The sequence below is a fragment of the Scyliorhinus torazame genome, chromosome 2 (genome assembly GCF_047496885.1).
Source record: "Scyliorhinus torazame isolate Kashiwa2021f chromosome 2, sScyTor2.1, whole genome shotgun sequence".
Classification (NCBI taxonomy): Eukaryota; Metazoa; Chordata; class Chondrichthyes; order Carcharhiniformes; family Scyliorhinidae; genus Scyliorhinus; species Scyliorhinus torazame.
Genome location: NC_092708.1, coordinates 290,899,469 through 290,923,966, shown reverse-complemented (window position 1 = coordinate 290,923,966; position 24,498 = coordinate 290,899,469). Strand labels below are relative to the sequence as shown.

Genomic DNA, 24,498 nt, shown 5'->3' with positions numbered 1-24,498 from the left:
TGGCACTTAAAGGATCAATGCACCTGAACCCCCAGATCTTTTTTAACATCCACTGTACCTAACCCCTCTTTCCATTTAGAAAGCACTCTGCCCTATCCTTTTTTGGTCCAAAATGGATAGCCTCACACTTGCTTACATTAAATTCCATCTGCCACAATTTTATCCATTTATCAAGTCTGTCAATATCTCCTTTCAATTTCATGCTGTCATCTAAGTTGTCTACAATGCCACCTAACTTTGTATCATCGCAAATTTGGATATATGACTTTCTTTGCCATTAAATCAGTTAACTTTATTAAAAAACTGATAATTTAACAAAATAAAACTCTTACCGTACGAAGATGCCCAGGAGAGACCAGAATAAAAAGGATTCGGGCCAAAATATGTCATCTGATTCGGAGACTTTGCAGGATTCTTCTGGAGTAAGGTGGCGGGCTCCCCTTTTCCTTTTCTGACCACTCCACTGACAGCCGAAGATCTCGGTTGCATCATGGCGCGTGAACTAGAGAAACACCGTTAAAATTTGGTGGGGGATCTTAAAGGGTCGATTGAGGAGGCCCTGGCCCATATTCACTCTACCCTACAAAAAACGAACACAACCATTGAGGCATATGGCACCATTATTAAAGGCATCGAGATGGCATTAACAGACCACAGGGATCAGATCACCTCTGGAGGCCGATCCTACTTCGGTGGTCATATGTAATAAGTCATTGAAGGCCAAACTTAAGTGACCTTGAAAATAGATCCAGACGGTGGAACATTTGCATTGTGGGATTGCCTGAGGGGATGGCGGGTTACACCCTACTGAAGTTCGAGCAGGCCCATCGCTCCCTGCGACCGAAGCCTCGCTCTACCTCGTGGGGTCACCGTACGATTTCATAGCTTTAAGGAAATAAAACTGGTCCTTCGCTGGGCCAGAGAGCATCGAAATATAAAGTGGAAGAGCCTAAAGTCTAATTCTGGGGGTGATATGAACCCCCCCCCCCCCCCCCCCACACACACACACACACACCATCTTGTAAAATATGCCCGAAAAATATTCAGTAGGGGTGCAGCTGTCCATCCCCTCCGGCAATCCCACAATACAAATGTTTTGCCTCCTGGATTTGTTTTCCTGGTCACTCAGTTTGGCCTTCAATGGCTTATTACATTTGACCACCAAAGTAAGATCGACTCTAGAGAGGTGATCTGATCACTCTCGATGGTCTTATTTGTGCTTTTTAAGGCCAAACGAATGAGGATCAATTCATCTTCAATCTATCTTTTAAGATCCACCGACAAATTCTGACAGTGTTTCTGTAGTTTGCTCGTTAAAATGCTGATGTGATCCTCGGCCGTGAGTGGAGTGAATGGACAAGGAGAACCCACTCCCACCATCTTAGGTTTCAGAATCCGTTGACAGATTTCAGCCTGAATCCTTCGTAGTTTTGACTCTCCTGGATATCTGCATAAGGTAAGAAACTCTATTTCACTAAATTGAGGTTTTTGAAAAGGTTGTGACGCCAGAAAAGAGGGTTTAAAATTTTATTTTTTTAAAAATTGGCTTTCCCCTTGCATTGTGTAACCGGAAGTCCCTGTTGCATATGTCTGACGTGGATGATGCACTTGCTATATTTAAATCCACTGCTGCATGTAATAATTTCCTTGCATGCCTTAATTGGTTTCATCTTGCGCTCAAATTCACCTTTGGAATGGAGCAGTCAAATTAACTACTTTTCCTTGACATAGCAGTTGAAAAATCTGTCAGGAGGTTCTCTACAACAAGTCGACTGCAAGCCTACCTTTACTGGTAAATATATGCATTGGGATTCTCACGGTTCCATGCTCTATAAGATTGGCCTTATTGGTAACCTCGCTTTTGTGAGGGCCATGAAGAATCGAGCACGAGTTTGTAGAATAGAAAGAAATAACATTTATTTACAATTACATATATATACAACAGCAGCAGTACACCCTTGTTGCTCACTCCTCTCTCTAGCTGGTTCCATACTGGCCAGGTCTATTTATGCAGGGACTCTGCTTATAATTGCTCCGCCCCCCTCATTGGGGAAGTTTATACTCCCTAAGGATTGTGGGATTGCCATTAGTCCCCAGCCAGTGGTAGGCAGGTAGGTTATAAGTCACCAAATTGTGGTCACTATCTCCAAAGTGCTCTCCCACAACCAAATCTAACACTTGGCCCGGTTCATTACGTTTAGACTAGTATGGCAGGGGGGTGGGCAGGGGGTATGGCAGGGTTTAAACTAGTATGGCAGGGGGGTGGGCACGGGAGCAATAGGTCAGAAGGTGAGAGCATTGAGGGAGAACTAGGGAATAGGGACAGTGTGGCTCTGAGGCAGAGCAGACGGGGAGAAGTTGCTGAACACCGGGTCTGGTGGCCTGAAGTGCATATGTTTTAATGCAAGGAGCATTACGGGTAAGGCAGATGAACTTAGAGCTTGGATTACTACTTGGAACTATGATGTTGTTGCCATTACAGAGACCTGGTTGAGGGAAGGGCAGGATTGGCAGCTAAACGTTCCAGGATTTAGATGTTTCAGGCGGGATAGAGGGGGATGTAAAAGGGGAGGCGGAGTTGCGCTACTTGTTCGGGAGAATATCACAGCTGTACTGCGAGAGGACACCTCAGAGGGCAGTGAGGCTATATGGGTAGAGATCAGGAATAAGAAGGGTGCAGTCACAATGTTGGGGGTTTACTACAGGCCTCCCAACAGCCAGCGGGAGATAGAGGAGCAGATAGGTAGACAGATTTTGGAAAAGAGTAAAAACAACAGGGTTGTGGTGATGGGAGACTTCAACTTCCCCAATATTGACTGGGACTCACTTAGTGCCAGGGGCTTAGACGGGGCGGAGTTTGTAAGGAGCATCCAGGAGGGCTTCTTAAAACAATATGTCGACAGTCCAACTAGGGAAGGGGCGGTACTGGACCTGGTATTGGGGAATGAGCCCGGCCAGGTGGTAGATGTTTCAGTAGGGGAGCATTTCGGTAACAGTGACCACAATTCAGTAAGTTTTAAAGTACTGGTGGACAAGGATAAGAGTGGTCCGAGGATGAATGTGCTAAATTGGGGGAAGGCTAATTATAACAATATTAGGCGGGAACTGAAGAACATAGATTGGGGGCGAATGTTTGAGGGCAAATCAACATCTGACATGTGGGAGGCTTTCAAGTGGCAGTTGAAAGGAATACAGGACCGGCATGTTCCTGTGAGGAAGAAAGATAAATACGGCAATTTTCGGGAACCTTGGATGACAAGTGATATTGTAGGCCTCGTCAAAAAGAAAAAGGAGGCATTTGTCAGGGCTAAAAGGCTGGGAACAGACGAAGCCTGCGTGGAATATAAGGAAAGTAGGAAGGAACTTAAGCAAGGAGTCAGGAGGGCTAGAAGGGGTCACGAAAAGTCATTGGCAAATAGGGTTAAGGAAAATCCCAAGGCTTTTTACACGTACATAAAAAGCAAGAGGGTAGCCAGGGAAAGGGTTGGCCCACTGAAGGATAGGCAAGGGAATCTATGTGTGGAGCCAGAGGAAATGGGCGAGGTACTAAATGAATACTTTGCATCAGTATTCACCAAAGAGAAGGAATTGGTAGATGTTGAGTCTGGAGAAGGGGGTGTAGATAGCCTGGGTCACATTGTGATCCAAAAAGACGAGGTGTTGGGTGTCTTAAAAAATATTAAGGTAGATAAGTCCCCAGGGCCTGATGGGATCTACCCCAGAATACTGGAGGAGGCTGGAGAGGAAATTGCTGAGGCCTTGACAGAAATCTTTGGATCCTCGCTGTCTTCAGGGGATGTCCCGGAGGACTGGAGAATAGCCAATGTTGTTCCTCTGTTTAAGAAGGGTAGCAAGGATAATCCCAGGAACTACAGGCCGGTGAGCCTTACTTCAGTGGTAGGGAAATTACTGGAGAGAATTCTTCGAGACAGGATCTACTCCCATTTGGAAGCAAATGGACGTAATAGGGAGAGGCAGCACGGTTTTGTGAAGGGGAGGTCGTGTCTCACTAACTCGATAGAGTTTTTCGAGGAGGTCACTAAGATGATTGATGCAGGTAGGGCAGTAGATGTTGTCTATATGGACTTCAGTAAGGCCTTTGACAAGGTCTCTCATGGTAGACTAGTACAAAAGGTGAAGTCACACAGGATCAGGGGTGAGCTGGCAAGGTGGATACAGAACTGGCTAGGCCATAGAAGGCAGAGAGTAGCAATGGAGGGATGCTTTTCTAATTGGAGGGCTGTGACCAGTGGTGTTCCACAGGGATCAGTGCTGGGACCTTTGCTCTTTGTAGTATATATAAATGATTTGGAGGAAAATGTAACTGGTCTGATTAGTAAGTCTGCAGACGACACAAAGGTTGGTGGAATTGCGGATAGCGATGAGGACTGTCTGAGGATACAGCAGGATTTAGATTGTCTGGAGACTTGGGCGGAGAGATGGCAGATGGAGTTTAATCCGGACAAATGTGAGGTAATGCATTTTGGAAGGTCGAATGCAGGTAGGGAATATACAGTGAATGGTAGAACCCTCAAGAGTATTGAAAGTCAAAGAGATCTAGGAGTACAGGTCCACAGGTCATTGAAAGGGGCAACACAGGTGGAGAAGGTAGTCAAGAAGGCATACGGCATGCTTGCCTTCATTGGCCGGGGCATTGAGTATAAGAATTGGCAAGTCATGTTGCAGCTGTATAGAACCTTAGTTAGGCCACACTTGTAGTATAGTGTTCAATTCTGGTCGCCACACTACCAGAAGGATGTGGAGGCTTTAGAGAGGGTGCAGAAGAGATTTACCAGAATGTTGCCTGGTAGGAAGGCATTAGCTATGAGGAGCGATTGAATAAACTCGGTTTGTTCTCACTGGAACGAAGGAGGTTGAGGGGAGACCTGATAGAGGTATACAAAATTATGAGGGGCATAGACAGAGTGGATAGTCAGAGGCTTTTCCCCAGGGTAGAGGGGTCAATTACTAGGGGGCATAGGTTCAAGGTGAGAGGGGCAAGGTTTAGAGTAGATGTACGAGGCAAATTCTTTACGCAGAGGGTAGTGGGTGCCTGGAACTCGCTACCGGAGAAGGTAGTGGAAGCAGGGACGATAGTGACATTTAAGGGGCATCTTGACAAATATATGAATAGGATGGGAATAGAAGGATACGGACCCAGGAAGTGTAGAAGATTGTAGTTTAGTCGGGCAGCATGGTCGGCACGGGCTTGGAGGGCCGAAGGGCCTGTTCCTGTGCTGTACATTTCTTTGTTCTTTGTTTGTTATTACCCAGTACCAAATCCAATGTGGCCCTGTCTCTTGTCGGTCTATCCACATATTGTGTGAGAAAACCCTCCTGCACACACTGGATAAAAACAGCCCCATCAAAACTATTCGAATTATAGTGGTCCCAATCAATATTTGGAAAGTTAAAGTCACCCATGAAAACTACCCTGTGCTACAGCACCTATCCAAAATTTGCCTTGCAATCTTTTCCTCCACATCTCTGTTACTGTTTGGGGGCCTATAGAAAACTCCTAACAAAGTGACCGCTCCTTTCCAATTTCTAACTACAGCCCACACTACCTCAGTCGACAGATCCTCCTCAAACTGCCTTTCTGCAGCCATTATACCATCCTTGATTAACAACGCTACTCCTCCACCTCTTTTACCACCTGCCCTAATCTTACTGAAACATCTAAACCCTGGAACCTCCAACAACCATTCCTGCCCCTGTTCTATCCACGTCTCCGTAATGACCACAACATCATAATCCCAGATACCAATCCATGCTTCAAGCTCACCAACCTTATACCTGATGCTCCTTGCATTGAAGTAGACACACTTCAAACCACCTTCATGCCTGCAGGTCCACTCTTGGTGACTTTGGTACCTTCCTCAGTACTGTACTACCCTCAACATCCTGAACTCCAGCAACGCTATCTCCTGGACTACAAATCAGTTTCCTATCCTCCTGCCAAATTAGTTTTAAACCCCCCTGAAGAGCTGTAGCAAATTTCCCTCCCAGGATATTGGTGCCCCTCTGGTTCAGGTGTAACCCGTCCTGTTTGTACAGGTCCCACCTTCACCAGAATGTGCTCCAATTATCCAAATAACTGAAACCCTCCCTCCTACCCTGGAGCCATGTGTTTAACTGCACTCTCTCCTTGCTCCTCACCTCGCAAGCACGTGGCACTAGCAGCAAACCAGAGATGACAACACGGTCTGTTCTGGCTCTCCGCTTCCACCCGAGCTCTCTAAATTCCTGTTTTACATCCCTGTCCCTTTTCCTTCCTATGTCGTTGGTACCGATGTGTACCACGACTTGTGGCTGCTCCCCCTCCCCCTCTCCCTTAAGGATCCTGAAAACACGATCAGAGACATAAGAACATAAAAACTAGGAGCAGGAGTAGGCCATCTGGCCCCTCGAGCCTGCTCCACCATTCAATGAGATCATGGCTGATCTTTTGTGGACTCAGCTCCACTTTCCGGCCCGAACACCATAACCCTTAATCCCTTTATTCTTCAAAAAACTATCTATCTTTATCTTAAAAACATTTAATGAAGGAGCCTCTACTGCTTCACTGGGCAAGGAATTCCATAGATTCACAACCCTTTGGGTGAAGATGTTTCTCCTAAACTCAGTCCTAAATCTACTTCCCCTTATTTTGAGGCTATGCCCCCTAGTTCTGCTTTCACCCGCCAGTGGAAACAACCTACCCGCATCTATCCTGTCTATTCCCTTCATAATCTTATATGTTTCTATAAGATCCCCCCACATCCTTCTAAATTCCAACGAGTACAGTCCCAGCCTCTCCTCGTAATCCAACCCCTTCAGCTCTGGGATTAAACCTAGTGAATCTCCTCTGCACACCCTCCAGTGCCAGCACGTCCTTTCTCAAGTAAGGAGACCAAAACCAAACACTATACTCCAGGTGTGGCCTCACTAACACCGTATACAATTGCAGCAGAACCTCCCTAGTCTTAAACTCCATCCCTCTAGCAATGAAGGACAAAATTCCATTTGCCTTCTTAATCACCTGTTGCACCTGTAAACCAACTTTTTGCGACTCATTCACTAGCACATCCAGGTCTCTCTGCACAGCAGCATGTTTTAATATTTTATCATTTAAATAATCCCTTTTGCAGTTATTCCTATCAAAATGGATAACCTCACATTTGTCAACATTGTATTCCATCTGCCAGACCCTAGCCCATTCACTTAGCCTATCCAAATCCCTCTGCAGACTTCCAGTATCCTCTGCACTTTTTGCTTTACCACTTATCTTAGTGTCGTCTGCAAACTTGGACACATTGCCCTTGGTCCCCAACTCCAAATCATCTATGTAAATTGTGAACAGTTGTGGGCCCAACACTGATCCCTGAGGGACACCACTAGCTACTGATTGCCAACCAGAGAAATACCCATTAATCCCCACTCTTTGCTTTCTATTAATTAACCGATCCTCTATCCATGCTACTACTTTCCCCTTAATGCCATGCATCTTTATCTTATGCAGCAACCTTTTGTGTGGCACCTTGTCAAAGGCTTTCTGGAAATCCAGGTATACCACATCCATTGGCTCCCCGTTATCTACCGCACTGTTAATGTCCTCAAAAAATTCCACTAAATTCGATACGCATGACCTGCCCTTTATGAACCCATGCTGCGTCTGCCCAATGGGACAATTTCCATCCAGATGCCTCGCTATTTCTTCCTTGATGATAGATTCCAGCATCTTCCCTACTACCGAAGTTAAGCTCACTGGCCTACAATTACCCGCTTTCTGCCTACCTCCTTTTTTAAACAGTGGTGTCACGTTTGCTAATTTCCAATCTGCCGGGACCACCCCAGAGCCTAGTGAATTTTGGTAAATTATCACTAGTGCATTTGCAATTTCCCTAGCCATCTCTTTTAACACTCTGGGATGCATTCCATCAGGTCCAGGAGACTTGTCTACCTTTAGCCCCATTAGCTTGCCCATCACTACCTCCTTGGTGATAACAATCCTCTCAAGGTCCTCGCCTGTCATAGCCTCATTTCCATCAGTCACCGGCATGTTATTTGTGTCTTCCACTGTGAAGACCGACCCAAAAAACCTGTTCAGTTCCTCAGCCATTTCCTCATCTCCCATTATTAAATCTCCCTTCTCATCCTCTAAAGGACCAATATTTACCTTAGCCACTCTTTTTTGTTTTATGTATTTGTAGAAACTTTTACTATCTGTTTTTATATTCTGAGCAAGTTTACTCTCATAATCTATCTTATTCTTTATAGCTTTTTTAGTAGCTTTCTGTTGCCCCCTAAATATTTCCCAGTCCTCTAGTCTCCCACTGACCTTTGCTACTTTGTATGTTTTTTCCTTCAATTTGATACTCTCCCTTATTTCCTTAGATATCCACGGTCGATTTTCCCTCTTTTTACCGTTCTTTTTGTTGGTATAAACCTTTGCTGAGCACTGTGAAAAATCACTTGGAAGGTTCTCCACTGTTCCTCAACTGTTTCACCATAAAGTCTTTGCTCCCAGTCTACCTTAGCTAGTTCTTCTCTCATCCCATTGTAATCTCCTTTGTTTAAGCACAAAACACTAGTGCTTGATTTTACCTTCTCACCCTCCATCTGTATTTTAAATTCCACCATATTGTGATCGCTCCTTCCGAGAGAATCCCTAACTATGAGATCCTGAATCAATCCTGTCTCATTACACAGGACCAGATCTAGGACCGCTTGTTCCCTTGTAGGTTCCGTTACATACTGTTCTAGGAAACTATCGTGGATACATTCTATAAACTGCTCCTCAAGGCTGCCTTGACCGACCTGGTTAAACCAATCGACATGTAGATTAAAATCCCCCATGATAACTGCTGTACCATTTCTACATGCATCAGTTATTTCTTTGTTTATTGCCTGCCCCACCATAATGTTACTATTTGGTGGCCTATAGATTACTCCTATCAGTGACCTTTTTCGCCTTACTATTCCTGATTTCCACCCCAAATGGATTCAACCTTATCCTCCATAGCACCGATGTCATCCATTACTGTTGCCCGGATGTCACCTTAAATAACAGAGCTACACCACCTCCCTTACCATCCACTCTGTCCTTCCGAAAAGTTTGATACCCTCGGATATTTAACTCCCAGTCGTGACCATCCTTTAACCATGTTTCAGTCATGGCCACTAAATCATAGTCATTCACAATGATTTGCGCCATCAACTCATTTACCTTATTCTGAATACTACGAGCATTCAGGTAAAGTACACTTATGTTGGCTTTTTTACCTCTGTTCTGAATCTTAACACCTCTTAACATCACGGACCTTGGCACCTGGAAATCAACACACCAACCGTGAGTCTCTATCGTTGCCACAGAACCGCCTATCTGTACCTCTAACTATAGAGTCTCCAATAACTAATGCTCTCCTGCTCTCCGCCCTTCCCTTCTGAGCCACAGGGACCGACGTCACCGTGGCTTACCTCTGGTAGGCCCCCCCCCCCCCCCCCCAAACAGTATCCAAAACGGTATACCTGTTATTGAGGGGAACAACCGCAGGGGATCCCTGCACTGACTGCTTCTACCCCCTCCTTTTAAACGTCACCCAGCTACCTTCATTCTTAGGAGTAACTACATCCCTGTAGCTTCTATCCATAACCGACTCTGCCTCCTGAATGATCCTCCGTTTATCCAGCTCTAGCTCCCTGACACAGTCTTTGAGGAACTATAGATGGGTGCAATTCCCGCAGTTGAACTCAGCGGGGCCACTGGCGGTGTCCCTCACCGCGAACATCCTGCAGGAGGAACATTGCACTGCCCTCTCTGCCATCCCATCCATTTATCCACTTAACAAGTACAGAGAGAAAAAAAAAGGACAGGCAAGGAGTTCATACAATTTAGGGTTGCAACCACCTCACCGGTCGTAGGGGTCAACATGGGGCCGGTCGACAAAGGCAATCGGCTCAGTGCATCGGCATTCGCTAGCTGGGTCTCTGGTTTATGCTCAAGAGAATGTTCGTAGGCAGCGAGCAACAAAGCCCAGCGCTGGATCTGTGCGGAAGCAATGGGTGGTATTAGCTTATCCTCTCGGAAAAGTCCCAGCAGAGGCTTATGATCAGACACGATAGTGAAGTGGCGGCGATACAAATACTGGTGGAAGCGTTTCACGACAAAGACCACCGCCAGGCCCTCCTTCTCGATCTGCGCGTACTTATTTTCCGCTGCAGTCAATGTGCGGGAAGCAAAAGCTATTGGCCAGTCGGCCCCGCTCTCCATCTTGTGGGCCAGGACGGCCCCAATACCATATGGAGATACATCACATGTGATGAGCAAAGGCTTTCCAGGGTCACAGTGGGTTAGTAACCCAGACAACAACAATTGCTGTTTTACCCGCCCGAAAGCGGTTTCTTGCGGCTGACCCCAAACCCAGGTGTGATTCTTCTTTACCAGAAGCTACAACGGGGCCAGCGTAGTTGCCAGATTGGGGAGGAACTTCGCGTAATAGTTTACGAGACCGAGAAAAGAACAAAGATGTGAAGTGTCAGTAGGGGCGGGGGCCTGTTGAATTGCACGCACCTTCTCTGCGACGGGGTGCAAACCTTCGCGGTCTACCCGATAACCCAGGTAGACTACTTCCTTAGCCTGAAAGACGTCCTTTGTACGACATAAACGGACTCCAGCCTCTGAAAAGCATCTAAGGACAGCCTCCAAATTTTCAAAATGTTCCTGCTCCGACGTCCCTGTAATCAAAACGTCTAAGTAGACAGCGACACGCGGTAAACCTCTCAACATGCCCTCCATGCGTTGAAAGATAGCACAGGCAGAGGATACCCCAAAGGACAACCGTGTATATTCGTACAGGCCCCGGTGTGTATTAATAGTTAAGTATGGCCGGGAGGCAGGGTCCAGCTCTAACTGAAGGTAGGCATGACTCGTATCTAATTTCGTGAACGAGAGTCCGCCTGCAGGCATCGCGTAGAGATCTTCTATGCAGGGCATTGGATATCGGTCGAGCCGGGAAACCGTATTCACAATGTTTATAGTCGCCGCATAAGCGAACTGTGGCATCTGGCTTCATTACAGGTACAATTGGCGGTGCCCAGTCAGCGAAACGGACGGCCCTGATAATGACCAAGGACTCCAAACGAGTGAGCGCCCCTTCTACCTTCTCGAGCAAGGCGTAAGGCTCCTGGTTCGACTTGGATACGGGCTACGGCCCCTTTTATTTTCCCCAAACCAGGCTAGAATACATCTGTGTACCGAACTAGTACCTCCGTCAACCCGCCAGAACCTGTTTGGAGGATGTGCAGTCACTGCAGCCGCAAATGGTGCAACCAGTCTCGACCCAACAGGCCGGGCCCGTGGCCGCGCACCACGATGATAAGTGGGAAACGCCCCTCCTGGCGTCCATAAACAAAAGCGGTCATCATATTTCCTGCAATGTCCAATGGTTCCCCCGTGTAGGTGGCCAACCTGGCCTGTGTATCGGTTAATGTAAGGGTCTGTATACCCTGCTTGATGTGGTTGAATGTCCTCTGGGCGATCAAGGAGACTGCTGCGCCAATGTCCAACTCCATCTCAAGCTGGTGACCATTGACCCGTACTGTCACCTTAATGGGGCCACACTGGGAGCTGCCACACAATGCAGCTGCAGGCAGTCGTCCTCCGACTCCTTGTCCTCTGGAGTAGTCGCCGCAGGTTCATCCAAATCGAAGGTACGGCCCCTAGGCTGACCCCAGTTTCTGTCAGAACGACGGAGCCTCTGGCTTCCCCAGGATGGGGTCGGCGCCCACAAGTCCGACACTGACATGGCTCCTCATCCATCGATTCTGGAGAAGGCTCCCTTTGGGGAGGAACGTCTGGCGGCCACTGGCGTTGATCTGGACGCCGCCCCGCCCGAGGTACCGCAGGGTGTGGGAGGCGCTTTTGGACGGAAGGGGTTGTGCCCCAAGGCATGCACCTCCATTCCCTGTAGCTCCTGCACTCCTCGTTCTGCGCTCTCTCGGGACAATACTATTTGAATGGCCTGTTGAAAAGTCAGTGTTGGCTCGGCTAACTACTTTCTCAGAACTACAACAGCTGTGCATGAAATGGCTGATTCTGGGCCTTCGGTCACTTGGAAGTGAAACAGTGGCAGCAGTTATTGATGTGCTTTTCGACTGCTGAAGAATCCAGTTCTCTGATGCATGTCGACTGCCTCTGCTCCCTCAGCTCTCTATCTCTGCCACACAGTCTCTATATTTTAACTTCCTTTTGGTACTGCTTCCAGGTCAAGGATCATCATGTCAGGGGCATCATGGTGGTGCAGTGGTTAGCACTTCTGCCTCACGGCGCCGAGGTTCCAGGTTCGATCTGGCTCTGGGTCACTGTCTGTGTGGAGTTTGCACATTCTCCCTGTGTTTGCATGGGTTTCGCCCCCACAACCCAAAGATGTGCAGAGTAGGTGGATTGGCCACGCTAAATTGCCCCTTAATTGGAAAAAATGAATTTGGTACTCTAAATTTATAAAAACGAAAAAAAAAGGATCAGCAGGTCACATCACCAGTATTTCTTTTTTTTTAATAAATATATTTTATTAAAGTTTTTCGATCAAACAAAAATTTCCCATTTTACAACTTTGTAATAATATATACATTGATCGTTTTTTAAATAAATAATATGCTAACTAACGGCAACTGCCAACAACAAAATAAGAAACAACAGAAATAGTAACTTCGTAACGTCTAATAGAAATAACTAATATATAAACACACACATAAAACCCCTGAGGACCCAAATGAGCCCTCCCCCTCCCCCCTGGGTTGCTGCTGCTACCTTTCCTATTTTCCCTTATCGCTCTGCGAGATAGTCGAGGAACGGTTGCCACCGCCTGGTGAACCCTTGAGCCAAACCTCTTAGTGCGTACTTTATCCGCTCCAATTTTATGAACCCTGCCATGTCGTTTATCCAGGCCTCCACGCCCGGGTGTTTAGCTTCTTTCCACATAAGTAGAATCCTCCGCCGGGCTACTAGGGACGCAAAGGCCAAAACATCGGCCTCTCTCGCCTCCTGCACTCCCGGCTCATCTGCAACCCCAAATATAGCCAACCCCCAGCCTGGTTTGACCCGGACCCCCACCACCTTTGAATTCACTTTTGCCACACCCACCCAGAGCCCATGCAATACCGGACATGACCAAAACATGTGGGTGTGGTTCGCCGGGCTTCCCGCGCATCTCCCGCACCTATCCTCCACTCCAAAAAATCTCCTCAGCCTTGCTCCAGTCATATGCGCCCTGTGTAGAACCTTGAATTGTATCAGGCTGAGCCTGGCACACGAGGACGAAGAGTTTACCCATCTTAGGGCATCTGCCCACAGCCCCTCCTCAATCTCTTCCCCCATCTCCTCCTCCCATTTTCCCTTCAGCTCCTCTACCATCGTCTCCCCCTCGTCTCTCATTTCCCTATATATATCTGACACCCTACCATCACCCACCCATGCCCCCGAAATCACTCTGTTCTGGATCTCTTGCGCTGGGAGCGGAGGAAATTCCCTCACCTGTTGCCTCACAAATGCCCTCACTTGCATATTGCGAAATGCATTCCCAGGTGGCAACCCATATTTTTCTGTCAGTGCTCCCAGACTCGCGAACATCCCGTCTAAGAACAAGTCCTTCAATTTCGCAATTCCTGCTCGCTGCCAAGATTTAAATCCCCCATCTATCCTTCCCGGGACGAACCTATGGTTGTTCCTTATCGGGGACCACACTGAGGCACCCGTCACTCCCTTATGTCGTCTCCACTGCCCCCAAATTTTCAGAGTTGCCACCACCACTGGGTTTGTGGTGTATTTTTTCGGGGAGAACGGTAACGGCGCCGTCGCCAGTGCTTTTAGGCTAGTTCCCCTACAGGACGCCATCTCCAGTCTTTTCCACGCCGCTCCTTCCCCTTCCCTCATCCACTTACATATCATTGACACGTTGGCGGCCCAATAATAATCACTTAGACTCGGCAGTGCCAGTCCCCCTCTGTCCCTACTGCGCTGCAGGAACCCCCTCTTTACTCTTGGGGTCTTTCCAGCCCACACAAAGCTCATAATACTCTTGTCCACCTTCTTGAAAAAGGCCTTTGTAATCAGTACAGGGAGGCACAGGAACACAAAAAGAAACCTCGGAAGGACCACCATTTTAACCGCCTGCACCCTGCCCGCCAGTGACAGGGGCGCCATGTCCCACCTCCTAAAGTCCTCTTCCATCTGCTCTACCAGTCGTGCCAAGTTAAGCTTATGCAAGGTTCCCCAGTTCCTGGCCACCTGGATCCCTAAATACCGGAAATCCCTTGTTACCCTCCTCAACGGTAAATCGTCTGTTCCCCTGCCCTGTTCCCCGGGGTGCATCACAAACTGTTCACTCTTCCCCATATTCAATTTATATCCTGAAAATTCTCCAAACTCCCTGAGTGTCTGCATTATCTCAGGCATCCCCTCCATTGGGTCCGCGACATACAACAACAAATCATCCGCGTATAATGACACCCGATGCTCTTCTCCTCCTCTAAGTACCCCCCTCCACTTCCTAGAGCCCCTCAGCGCTATGGCCAGTGGCTCAATTGCCAACGCAAACAGTAACGGGGACAGGGGACATCCCTGTCTTGTACCCCTATATAGTCTGAAGTGGTCAGATCGTTGCCTATTTGTAATCACACTTGCCACCGGGGCCCTGTACAGGAGCTGAACCCATCTAATGAACCCCTCTCCAAATCCAAATCTCCTCCGTACTTCCCACAGGTAGACCCACTCCACTCTATCAAATGCTTTCTCTGCATCCATCGCCACCACTATCTCCGCCTCCCCCTCCGGTGGGGGCATCATCATCACCCCCAGCAGCCTCCGTATATTAGCATTCGGGTTGGGGGGCTCTTTACCGCCCCCCCCTCGTCGACTAGCCATCCTCTTTTTTAGACCGGCTCCTCACCCGGTTCCCACGCACCCGCTTATCCCCCCGACGGCGCCCTCCCGTCCCGACCATCCCATCCTGTAACAGCTCCCCCTTCCCCTTAGCAGCAGCAACCCAGTTAACCCCCCCCACCCTCCCTGCTAGATCCCTCTCTAGCTTAGTTGCTCCCCCCATATTGCTTCCGGAAGTCAGCAAACTCTGGCTGACCTCGGCTTCCCCCGTTTATCCTTAGCCTCCCGTTATGTGAGTCCCCCTCCTTCCTGCGCCCCCATTTCCCGCCACAATTTCCATAGCGCGGGAACAAAGCCCGCGCTTCCCTCTCGGCCCCGCCCCTGATGGCGCAGCTCCCTCTCTCCTTCCCCCTCCCCACCGGCGCCCACATTTCTTCGTGTGTCCCCCCACTTCGAGGGGAAAGAAAATTTTCCCCCATCTGATTCACAGTCCCTTGCCACCACCTCACTACTTCATTTCAAACACTCTTTCTCCAATCTAGTCCAACTTCTCCTCTTCAATAAATGTCCACGCCTCGTCTGCCGTCTCGAAGTAGTGGTGTTTACCCTGGTGTGTAACCCACAGTCTTGCCGGCTGCAACATTCCGAATTTCACTTTCCTCTTGTGGAGCACCGCCTTGGCCCGATTGAAACTCGCCCTCCTTCTCGCCACCTCCGCACTCCAATCCTGATACACGCGGATCACCGCATTCTCCCACCTGCTGCTCCGTGTCTTTTTCGCCCATCTCAGGACCATCTCCCTGTCCTTGTAGCGGTGGAACCTCACCACTATTGCTCGATGTATTTCTCCTGCCTTTGGTCTTCTCACGAGGACTCGATACGCTCCCTCCACTTCCAGGGGGCCCGTCGGGGCCTCAGCTCCCATTAAGGTATGGAGCATCGTGCTCACATACGCCCCAACGTCCGCTCCCTCTGCCCCTTCTGGAAGACCCAAGATTCTTCCTCCTCGAGCTATTTTCCAGGGCTTCCAGTCTCTCCATACACCTCTTATGCAGTGCCTCGTGCGTCTCCGTCTTCACCACCAAGCCCTGTATCTCGTCCTCATTTTCGGCAGCTTTTGCCTTCACTCCACGGAGCTCCATCTCTTGGGTCTTCTGCGCCTCCTTTAACCCCTCAATCGCCTGCAGCATCGGCGCCAGCACCTCCTTCTTGAGCTCCTCCACACATCGCCGGAGGAACTCCTGCCGTTCCAGGCCCCATACCAACTGGCCTCCCTCTGCCGCCATCATGCTTCTCACTTCCCTTCTTTGCCGCTGCTCCAGAGGATCCTCCGCAATCTGGCCACTATTATCTCTTCTGTCCATTCACATCTAGGGGGACTCCCTTCTATGTCGCCTCACAGTGGGTTTAGCCTTCGAAAATTGCCGTTGGGGCTCCCGATAAGAGCCCAAAAGTCCGTTAAAACGGGAGGCGCCGAAGCGTGCGACTTAGCTGGTCATCGCCGCACCCGGAAGTCCCAGTATTTCTTATATAAAAGTTATGGGGCAGATACGTCCCAAAAATGCACCGAGTATTGGCTAAGGCAAGAAAACCGGTATTAAACTTGCAGGAGTCACAGTTGTTTTTTCTTGCTGTATTTTGTGCCATATCTGTGCATTTTAAAAGGGAAAGTGAGAATCAGACAGTCAGTTGAAGAGGTGGGGCCTGAAGATGCCAGCAAGGCCTGTAATCTCGAAGGGCCCCTTGAACTCCTACTGAAGTAAAAGGCTCCTACCCCAAGCATCGGACCACCCAACCAATGTGAGGACACCACCAACCCGACCAAGCCAATATCGGGTCGCTCTCTCTCTCTCTCTCTCTCTCTCTCTCTCTCTCTCTCTCTCTCTCTCTCTCTCTCTCTCTCTCTCTCTCTCTCTCCCTACCTCCACACCCATGCAGGCATTGGCTGCAGGGCTTCACTGTCCCCCTCTCACCAATGAGGTCCCCAGAGGAAACACCCCCTGGCTATGCCAGGGCACTGTCTGGCCAAGTCCCTCACCACCCAGGGGCTATACTTGCCACCGCGCATCTGGCGTGGTCATCACGGCTTGTTTTGTTTTTTGAAAGCTAGTTGTGATTTGCGCCGGCCGTGCCAACTGGGTGGGAAGATATGTAGTGCACCGATGTTATGGCTTCAAGGCCGATAAATCGATGTTAATACATTGAGATTTTTGGAAATCCAATTCATGTCCTTATAGGGTGTGAACCTGATCATGTCACTGGCGGTGGGAACGAAGAAGATCTCAACTGCGATCTCGTCAGTACAAATCCCGTTTTTGGCCGCTCACAAGTTTTAGCAACAATTACAGGCTTTGCGCCCACGATCAGCAGGGCCGCTAAATCGTGGCCATACTTTTTCTGTTTACAAGTGATTCTTAATCTTTTTGAAGCATACTTATAGATTCTCCCAAAATTCTTAAGTAATTACAAATTTTTCTGCTTCATCACATCATGAACGAATGAAACAAAGCTGAGCTCCATGTTCTTAACCTTAATGTTATGTGTTATCCAGTCATTTCAAGATAACACCCTATCTGTGTGATGAAAGAAGTAATTAACTGTTTTGTATAACTTTACAATATATTTTATTAGGTATTGAAATTAGAAGCTATCATAATTTTCACTGATTCATCTTTTGTAGGCGTATGTTGTTTTTGTTTCTACATTGGGTGGTCAATGGTTGGAACTGAATTTTGCTGCTCTACTTGCACATATTTTGGAGTTGGTGTCCCACCTAAAAGCTACTCAGACTCAAATCGATGCCATATGCTGTCGCCATTGTGTTTCATTTATCCTTCGAGCCACAGTAGGAAGTCTGCTTGGAGAGAAAGCTCAAATTGCCGCAGCTAAAGAGATCTGTCAGGCTGTGGGTAAACAGAAGAAAGCTACAGGTATGAAACTAGAACCAATCTAGATAAATCTTCATGTCAAACAAGAATGTGCATGTGAGCACATACACTTGCACATTCAGTTTAATTCATTTATTGTGATTCCTACTAATATTCCAGCTCTACCATGGTGACTGCTTCTCAATTAAATTATTTTGTGATTCATTTTCTGCTCTTTATAATATCTGTAGGGCTTTTAAGAGTCGACCACATTGCTGTAGGCCTCGAACCAAATGTAGGCTAGACTAGGTATGGATGGCAGATTTCCTTCCCTGAAGCACATTAGTGAGCCAGATGGGTTTTTACAACAATTGATAGTTTTATAGTTACCATTACTGAGGCTTGCTGTCAATTCCGGATTTATTAATTGAATTTCAATTCCACCAGCTGCCACAGTGTGATTTTGAACCTGTGTCCCCACTGGGCCTCTGGATTACTCATCCAGTGACGTCACTGAGCCACTGACTTCTTCCAAAATTTTGACTGATTTTTAGTTTAGTCCTGTGTTGCTTTAAATTTTACATGGGATAATGCCTAGAACTTAATTGTAAAATCTGTACCTCACCTTTTATGTTTCACACATATCCAGCTTCTCCTTTTCTGTATCCTTGAGATTTCTTTGCTCTGATTGGGTCCCTCTTACAATATTTTGTCTTTCGCTGAAGTTTGATATTTGATCGTCCATCAGAAATACCAATGCTTCAGTCAAGCATGAAAAATTTGACATCAGATAATGGGGTTCGTAAATTGTAGATGTGAACTAATGCTACGGTTCAGGTTTTCAATTCACTGGGTTGTTTGAGCTGTTGAACTCCTCTCTTTTATTCATAAATAATTTGGATGCGTTACCACATTTCAGTTGTGGGAACATCACCACCTGGAGGTACCCATCCAAGTCACTCACCATCCTGACTTGGAAATATATCGCCGTTCCTTCACTGTCGTTGGATCATAATCCTGGAATTCCCTCTCTAGCAGCACAGTGGGTTTCCTACACCTCAGGAACAGCAATGGTTCAAGAAGGCAGCTCACCGCCAACTTAAGGGCAACTAGGGATGCGCAATTAAAGCTGGTCTCGCCAGCGAAGCCCACATCCTGTAAATTAATTTTTAAAAGTACCGCAGCTATGTTTTGTGTGCTATGACCCTTTGGTTTCTACGATATTTTGATTTAAATTTATTTTTATTGCCAGATGCTGCAATGAGCGACAGTAATATGGAGACGAAGGTGGGTACAATGGATGTGTCTGCCAGTCAACATGTGCTTGTCTGTGCCCTACAAGAGTTGGGCAACCTAGTACAGGGCCTTGGTTCTACTGCTGCCCCATTGCTTCAAGATTCCACCATAGGTAATGTGGCAAGAATTTTTGTGAAGATGTGTGCCCTTTGGTCTGTTCGCGAATCTAATACCAAAATTCTGAGCTGAGGTTGCTTTTGTCCAACATTTTCAACTGAATATTGATGTTTTGCAATGCTTTCACTTTTTACATTGGAGAATGTGAAAATGACATGAGTTTGCTTCTCGTTAAATTGAAGTTTTTTGCTTTCATAGAATTCATAGAATCTGGCCTCCTTCTGCACTGTAAATTCTATGATTCGGCGATTCTACAGTGCAGAAGAGGCCATATGGCCCATAGGGCCTGCACCGACCCTCCAAAAGAGCATTCTACCTAGGTCCATTCCCTCCCACTATCCCCCTAACCCTGTGCATTGATCATAGCCAATCCACCAAACCTACACATCTTTGGACTGTGGGAGGAAACCGGAGCACCCAAAGAAAAACCCACCCTGGAATCTAACTTGGGTCCCTGGCACTGTGATGCAGCAGTGCTAATCACTGTGCCGCCCTACTGCCTTTTACCCTTTGTCCCTTTACCGATGCCCCAAGATTTGACCTGGTCCTTCCTGGTGCAGATTGAATGTAACCATATGGTCACTAATTCCACAAGAGGATCTATGACTTCTAGTAGAGCATCCATATATCTTATGGATGCTCTACTATAAGAACTAGCTGTACGTATCAGATTTCCTGAGTAGGATCAATGTAAAAATGCGTCTTGTCTTGCATTAAACTCAATTTGGATTTTATCGCCATTAAGGTAATTATTCCAGCTGGTAAAAGGTAGGTTCAAGTCACTCTATTACTTAATACCTAATCTAATTCTCTATCTCATGACTTGTTATAACCATATTTATTTACTGCAACTAATTTTTGTGAACAATTTCAAATCATCAGGGAGCGCAGTTTTACTCTATCTTGCAGTCTGTTTATTTCTGTTCTACTGTGGGAGGTGCCAAAAGGATGTTTCACGATGTAAGTGCATTGCATCCAGTTTAAGTTGTTACTGAAAGAAGTCCATTAGCAGGTCATATGTAGGTACCATCTAAGAGAATGGAGTACCATCATATAATTCGACACATGCCATCAAAGTTGCACTGTTTCCAATTCATCTGGAGATATTAACTACATAGTATATAGTGAACCATTAAATAAGTTAAAATGATGGTCTGAATATTGCAGCCAGCAGTGATTGCACTTACTGCTGACCTTGAAGAAAAGCCAAGCAATCGCTCAGGTGTGGATCTAATTTTTTCTGCTGTTGGATTTTGCACCAAGTTAAGGGGATCTCCAGGTGTCCAAAACAGTGGCATCGCTAAGCAGCGTATCACATTGATGAATTTTTACAGACAGCAGATCAGAATTTAAATGCACTGATTGTCAGTGGCTTTTTACACATTTTTCAGAGAGCAAAATAAGAGCAGAGATGGGCACAAAATGGTAGAAGAGCATTTGAAGGCTGGTGTGATCACCTGCAGTGATCTTCTGGGGAAGGTAGCGAATGTAAAATCTCTGATGCCATTCAATGTACAATTATGTTTTCATAGAATCATAGAATATACAGTGCAAGGAGGCCATTCAGCCCATTGAGTCTGCACTGGCCCTTGGAAAGAGCAACCCAATTAAGCCCACCCCTTCAACCTATCCCAGTAACCCCACCTAACCTTTTTTGACACGAAGGACAATTTAGCATGGCCAATCCACCTAACCTGCACATCTTTGGACTGTGGGAGGAAAACGGAGCACCCGGAGGAAATCCACATAGACATGTGGAGAATGTGCAGACTCCGCACAAACAGTGACCCAAACCGGGAATCGGACCTGGGACGCTGGAGCTTTGAAGCAACTGTGCTAACCACTGTGCTACCGTGCTGCCCCAAGGGGATGTGGGGGTGAACTATCAATCCCTATGAAAGGGTGTTCTCCGTTATCTGGTCGTCTTCATCTCTACTTGCCTTTGTATTACCAGTATTAATGACGTTGTGCCAAGAATAAACTACCTGGCAGACCGCTTGCAGGCAGAACATTTTGAATGTCTCAGCGAAAAGCTGAAGTTTATGTTTCTATTTGAAAATCCAGGTGGAATCTCTAATTTGTACATCTCTTTTCTCCTGTCAGGTGTGCTAGACAAAGTCACTTCAGTGCTGCTCCATCCCAGTGTTTCAGCTAGATTAGCAGCAGCATGGTGTTTGCGTTGCTTTGCAGTGGCCTTGCCATCTGAGGTTTCTCCTCTTCTGGATCGTTGCACTGAACGTCTGAGTGCTCTCAGATCTTCCCCTGAAGCAGTAACTGGTTACAGTTTTGCAGTTGCAGCATTGTTGGGAGCAGTGCAGTATTGTCCACTGGGTATCCCTCATGGGAAAGGGAAGGTAATGATTATTTTGTTACCATTTAATTGAATAAGAAAAATTTTGAAGATTCAGAAGCAGAAGTAAATTGTGATTAAGATCTGTGGGTCAGAAGGGGGCTGCTTTCTTTGAAGGTCAATTCAGTTGCATATTAATGTTATTGTGCTTCTGGGTAGCAATGTTTTAGTCATTAAAGACATTTTCCCACTTCTGTTTTAATTTATTACTTGCATTGCACCTTTTTAAAAGGTTGATTTTATTCATGTGTACACAATGTATATTTAAGACCCATTTTTAAATTCCTCTTTTTCAGTTGATTATGAGCCAAGCAGAGGATTTTTTACGTAGTGCAATCCAAAATAGTCGCCTCTCAATACAGCGCACTCAGGCTGGTTGGCTTCTGTTTTCTGCACTTATGACGCTAGGTAAGAGTGTCGAAACAATATTATTAATAGGGTTTTTTGTTTGTAAGGTGGAAAATATTGTTGAAAAATTCTTAATAAAAACATATTTAAAATAAATAAATATTAATAGGCAAAAAACTAAATGTAATTAGTGTCAAATGATGGATTTGTTAGCATTTATTTAATTGGGACTGCTGGCACTTAGGAAATTTTTGCAGGATTCTTAATTATTTTAAGGATATCTGGATCTGTGACTCCACAGCTGATTGTTAAAGGCTCATCAAAAATGTCTCATCAAAATATTTTTTTGACACCTATTTTCCTAAACGACACTTTCTTATCTTCATTCATGTTACTTTGCAACAAAATTTTTTCAAAATGGCATTTTCAAATCCCTCTAGCCCTGTTTCCTCCCTTCAATCCTGCTGAAGCAGCTTTGATCAAAGTCATGAATGTTACTCTTGAGCAATTGTGTCGCAAATGCCTTGCTCCTTCTTGACTGCTCCTCTTATCCATCTCTGTAGAACTAAGTTTTTTTTTCCTAATCCACACATAACCAATAACTCCTCCTCCGATACTACCCATGGGTCTGCCTTTTTGTCCCTTTTCTACCTCATGAACATACAGGAAGGGAGAAAGGAATCTTCTTTGGTTCAAAGAAGAAATGTAGAAAGGAGGCTTGTGTGGAGCTTCAAACACTGGCATGGATTTATTAGGACAAATGACCTGTAATTGCTTGTACTTCATAATCCTGGACTAACTTTCAACTCTGCCTCGTCACCAGTTCTTTCAATTCCATAAGTGCCTCCTTTCTATCAGACTGTTTGTCCAACATGCTGCATAAACCAACTTATCTGAAACATATCTGCCCTTGTGCTATCCTTCCACAAAGTCCTACCTGCTCATCCTCCACATTCCCTCAGATCTACATTAGCTCTGTGACCTATGAGCATTACATTTAAACTCATCACTTTACAGCCTTTCTCCAACCTTCTTCAGCCTTGTACTTTCTCTCATGTTTTTTGATATTCCCCTCTGGCCTATTGAGTGTTTAACATAGTAAATTCAGGACTTGCATTTTATGAATGTTTTGATAACGTTTACATTCAAATGCACTGTCTTGTCACACTTACAACTCTGCTGGCTTAACATTCCGAGACCCTGGCCATTCAACGAGCTGTTCCAAGTGGAAACTCACTCTCCCACATCTAATCCATCTTCTGCCACTGGCTGAATGTCTAAAACTGGTCCTCTGCACATATTGTGCTTTTCCAGGATGAAAGACCACACATTGCCATTGCAACTTTGTGCGCAACAGAATGTAGACAGCTGGCAAAACAACTCCAGTTGGAAAACACTCATTATTGTTGCTTTCATTGCTAGGTGACAGCTGCATTTAAAAAAAAAATCTGATAGTGTTACAGTTAGCTCATAGATTTCCAGAACATACCAGGTTATGAAAAATCAGATGGTGGAGAAGGCAGAGAAAGCCGGTTGAGACAGAGGAATCAGTAGATGCAGAAACATTGATAGCAGAAAGATTGGGAGCGCACTTATCAGGGTAAAGGAGTATATTATTGGGAGAGACAGAATTGAAGTGAAGCACCGATATAGATGTGGAGATAAGTGTTCTGTAAACAAAGATTAATAAGACTGAGCAAAAATAATCAGCAAGTCACCGATGTTAGGCGAAACATCAAGCTCTGCTCTAGTTACGGTGCTCTTTCGGAGGGCCGGTATAGACACGATGGGCTAAATGGCTTCTGCACTGTAGAGATTCGATGGTCATGCACCCTCCCATCTATAAATCTATTCTGCATGTTTTAATTCCTCCACTTTTTATCTCCAACTCGCTCTATCATCCCCTTACCAGTCTTTCTCTGACCCTTCCTACCACCACCCCAGCCTCCAACCCCTTTCTACCTTCCCCCTTCCTCCCACCATACGTTGCCTTCCTCTCCTGCCCTCTTACTGGCAACATTACGTAAAATCTTCACTGTTGACCAGTTATCTCCCTCTAACCCTGTTTGATGTAAAAGCTCAGCTTTTGACTTCCGGTTGCGGCGATGCGGAGCTAAGCGTTTCGGCAGCTCCTGAGAAAACGGACTTTCGGGCTCACCAGAGGAGCCCCAACGGAGTTTTTTTTTGACTGATCCCGTGTGATAAGGAGCAGTGAGGTCCCCCCCCACACAAAATTTGTCAGGGAGCAGCGGTGGAGCAACAGGAAAGAGGCCATGGAGCAGAGAACAAAACGGGGAGAAGAAGGCAAGATGGCGGAGGGTGGAGTGCAAGCTGCGTGGGGGCCAGACCAGCAGGAGTTCTTCATGAGATGTGTGGAGGTGCTGAAAAAGGAGGTGCTGGCGCCGATGCTGTTGGCGATCGAGGGGCTGAAGGAGACCCAGACGACCCAGGCGGTGGAGCTTCGTGAGGTGAACGATAAGGTGAACACCAACGAGGACGATATCCAGGGCCTGGCGGTAAAAATGGAGGCGCACGAGGCGGTGCACAGGAGGTGGGCCGAGAGAATTGAGGTCCTGGAGAACAGGTCGAGGAGGAAGAACCTCCGGATTCTGGGTCTTCCCGAAGGAGTGGAGGGAGCTGATGCTGGGGCGTACGTGAGC

The 24,498-nt window shown here is 46.6% G+C and overlaps 1 protein-coding gene across 5 annotated transcripts in view; it reads left to right on the top strand.

Annotated features, from left to right (window-relative positions):
* heatr5a (HEAT repeat containing 5a) overlaps nucleotides 1-24,498 on the top strand; it is a 344,658-nt gene that overhangs the window by 74,451 nt on the left and 245,709 nt on the right. For all 5 annotated transcript variants that reach the window (XM_072488316.1, XM_072488279.1, XM_072488289.1 and 2 more), the window contains 4 exons: nucleotides 17,541-17,790; nucleotides 18,980-19,135; nucleotides 21,244-21,494; nucleotides 21,787-21,898. In XM_072488316.1, coding sequence (XP_072344417.1) covers nucleotides 17,541-17,790; nucleotides 18,980-19,135; nucleotides 21,244-21,494; nucleotides 21,787-21,898 — 769 coding nt within the window. The remainder of the gene's footprint in view (nucleotides 1-17,540; nucleotides 17,791-18,979; nucleotides 19,136-21,243; nucleotides 21,495-21,786; nucleotides 21,899-24,498) is intronic.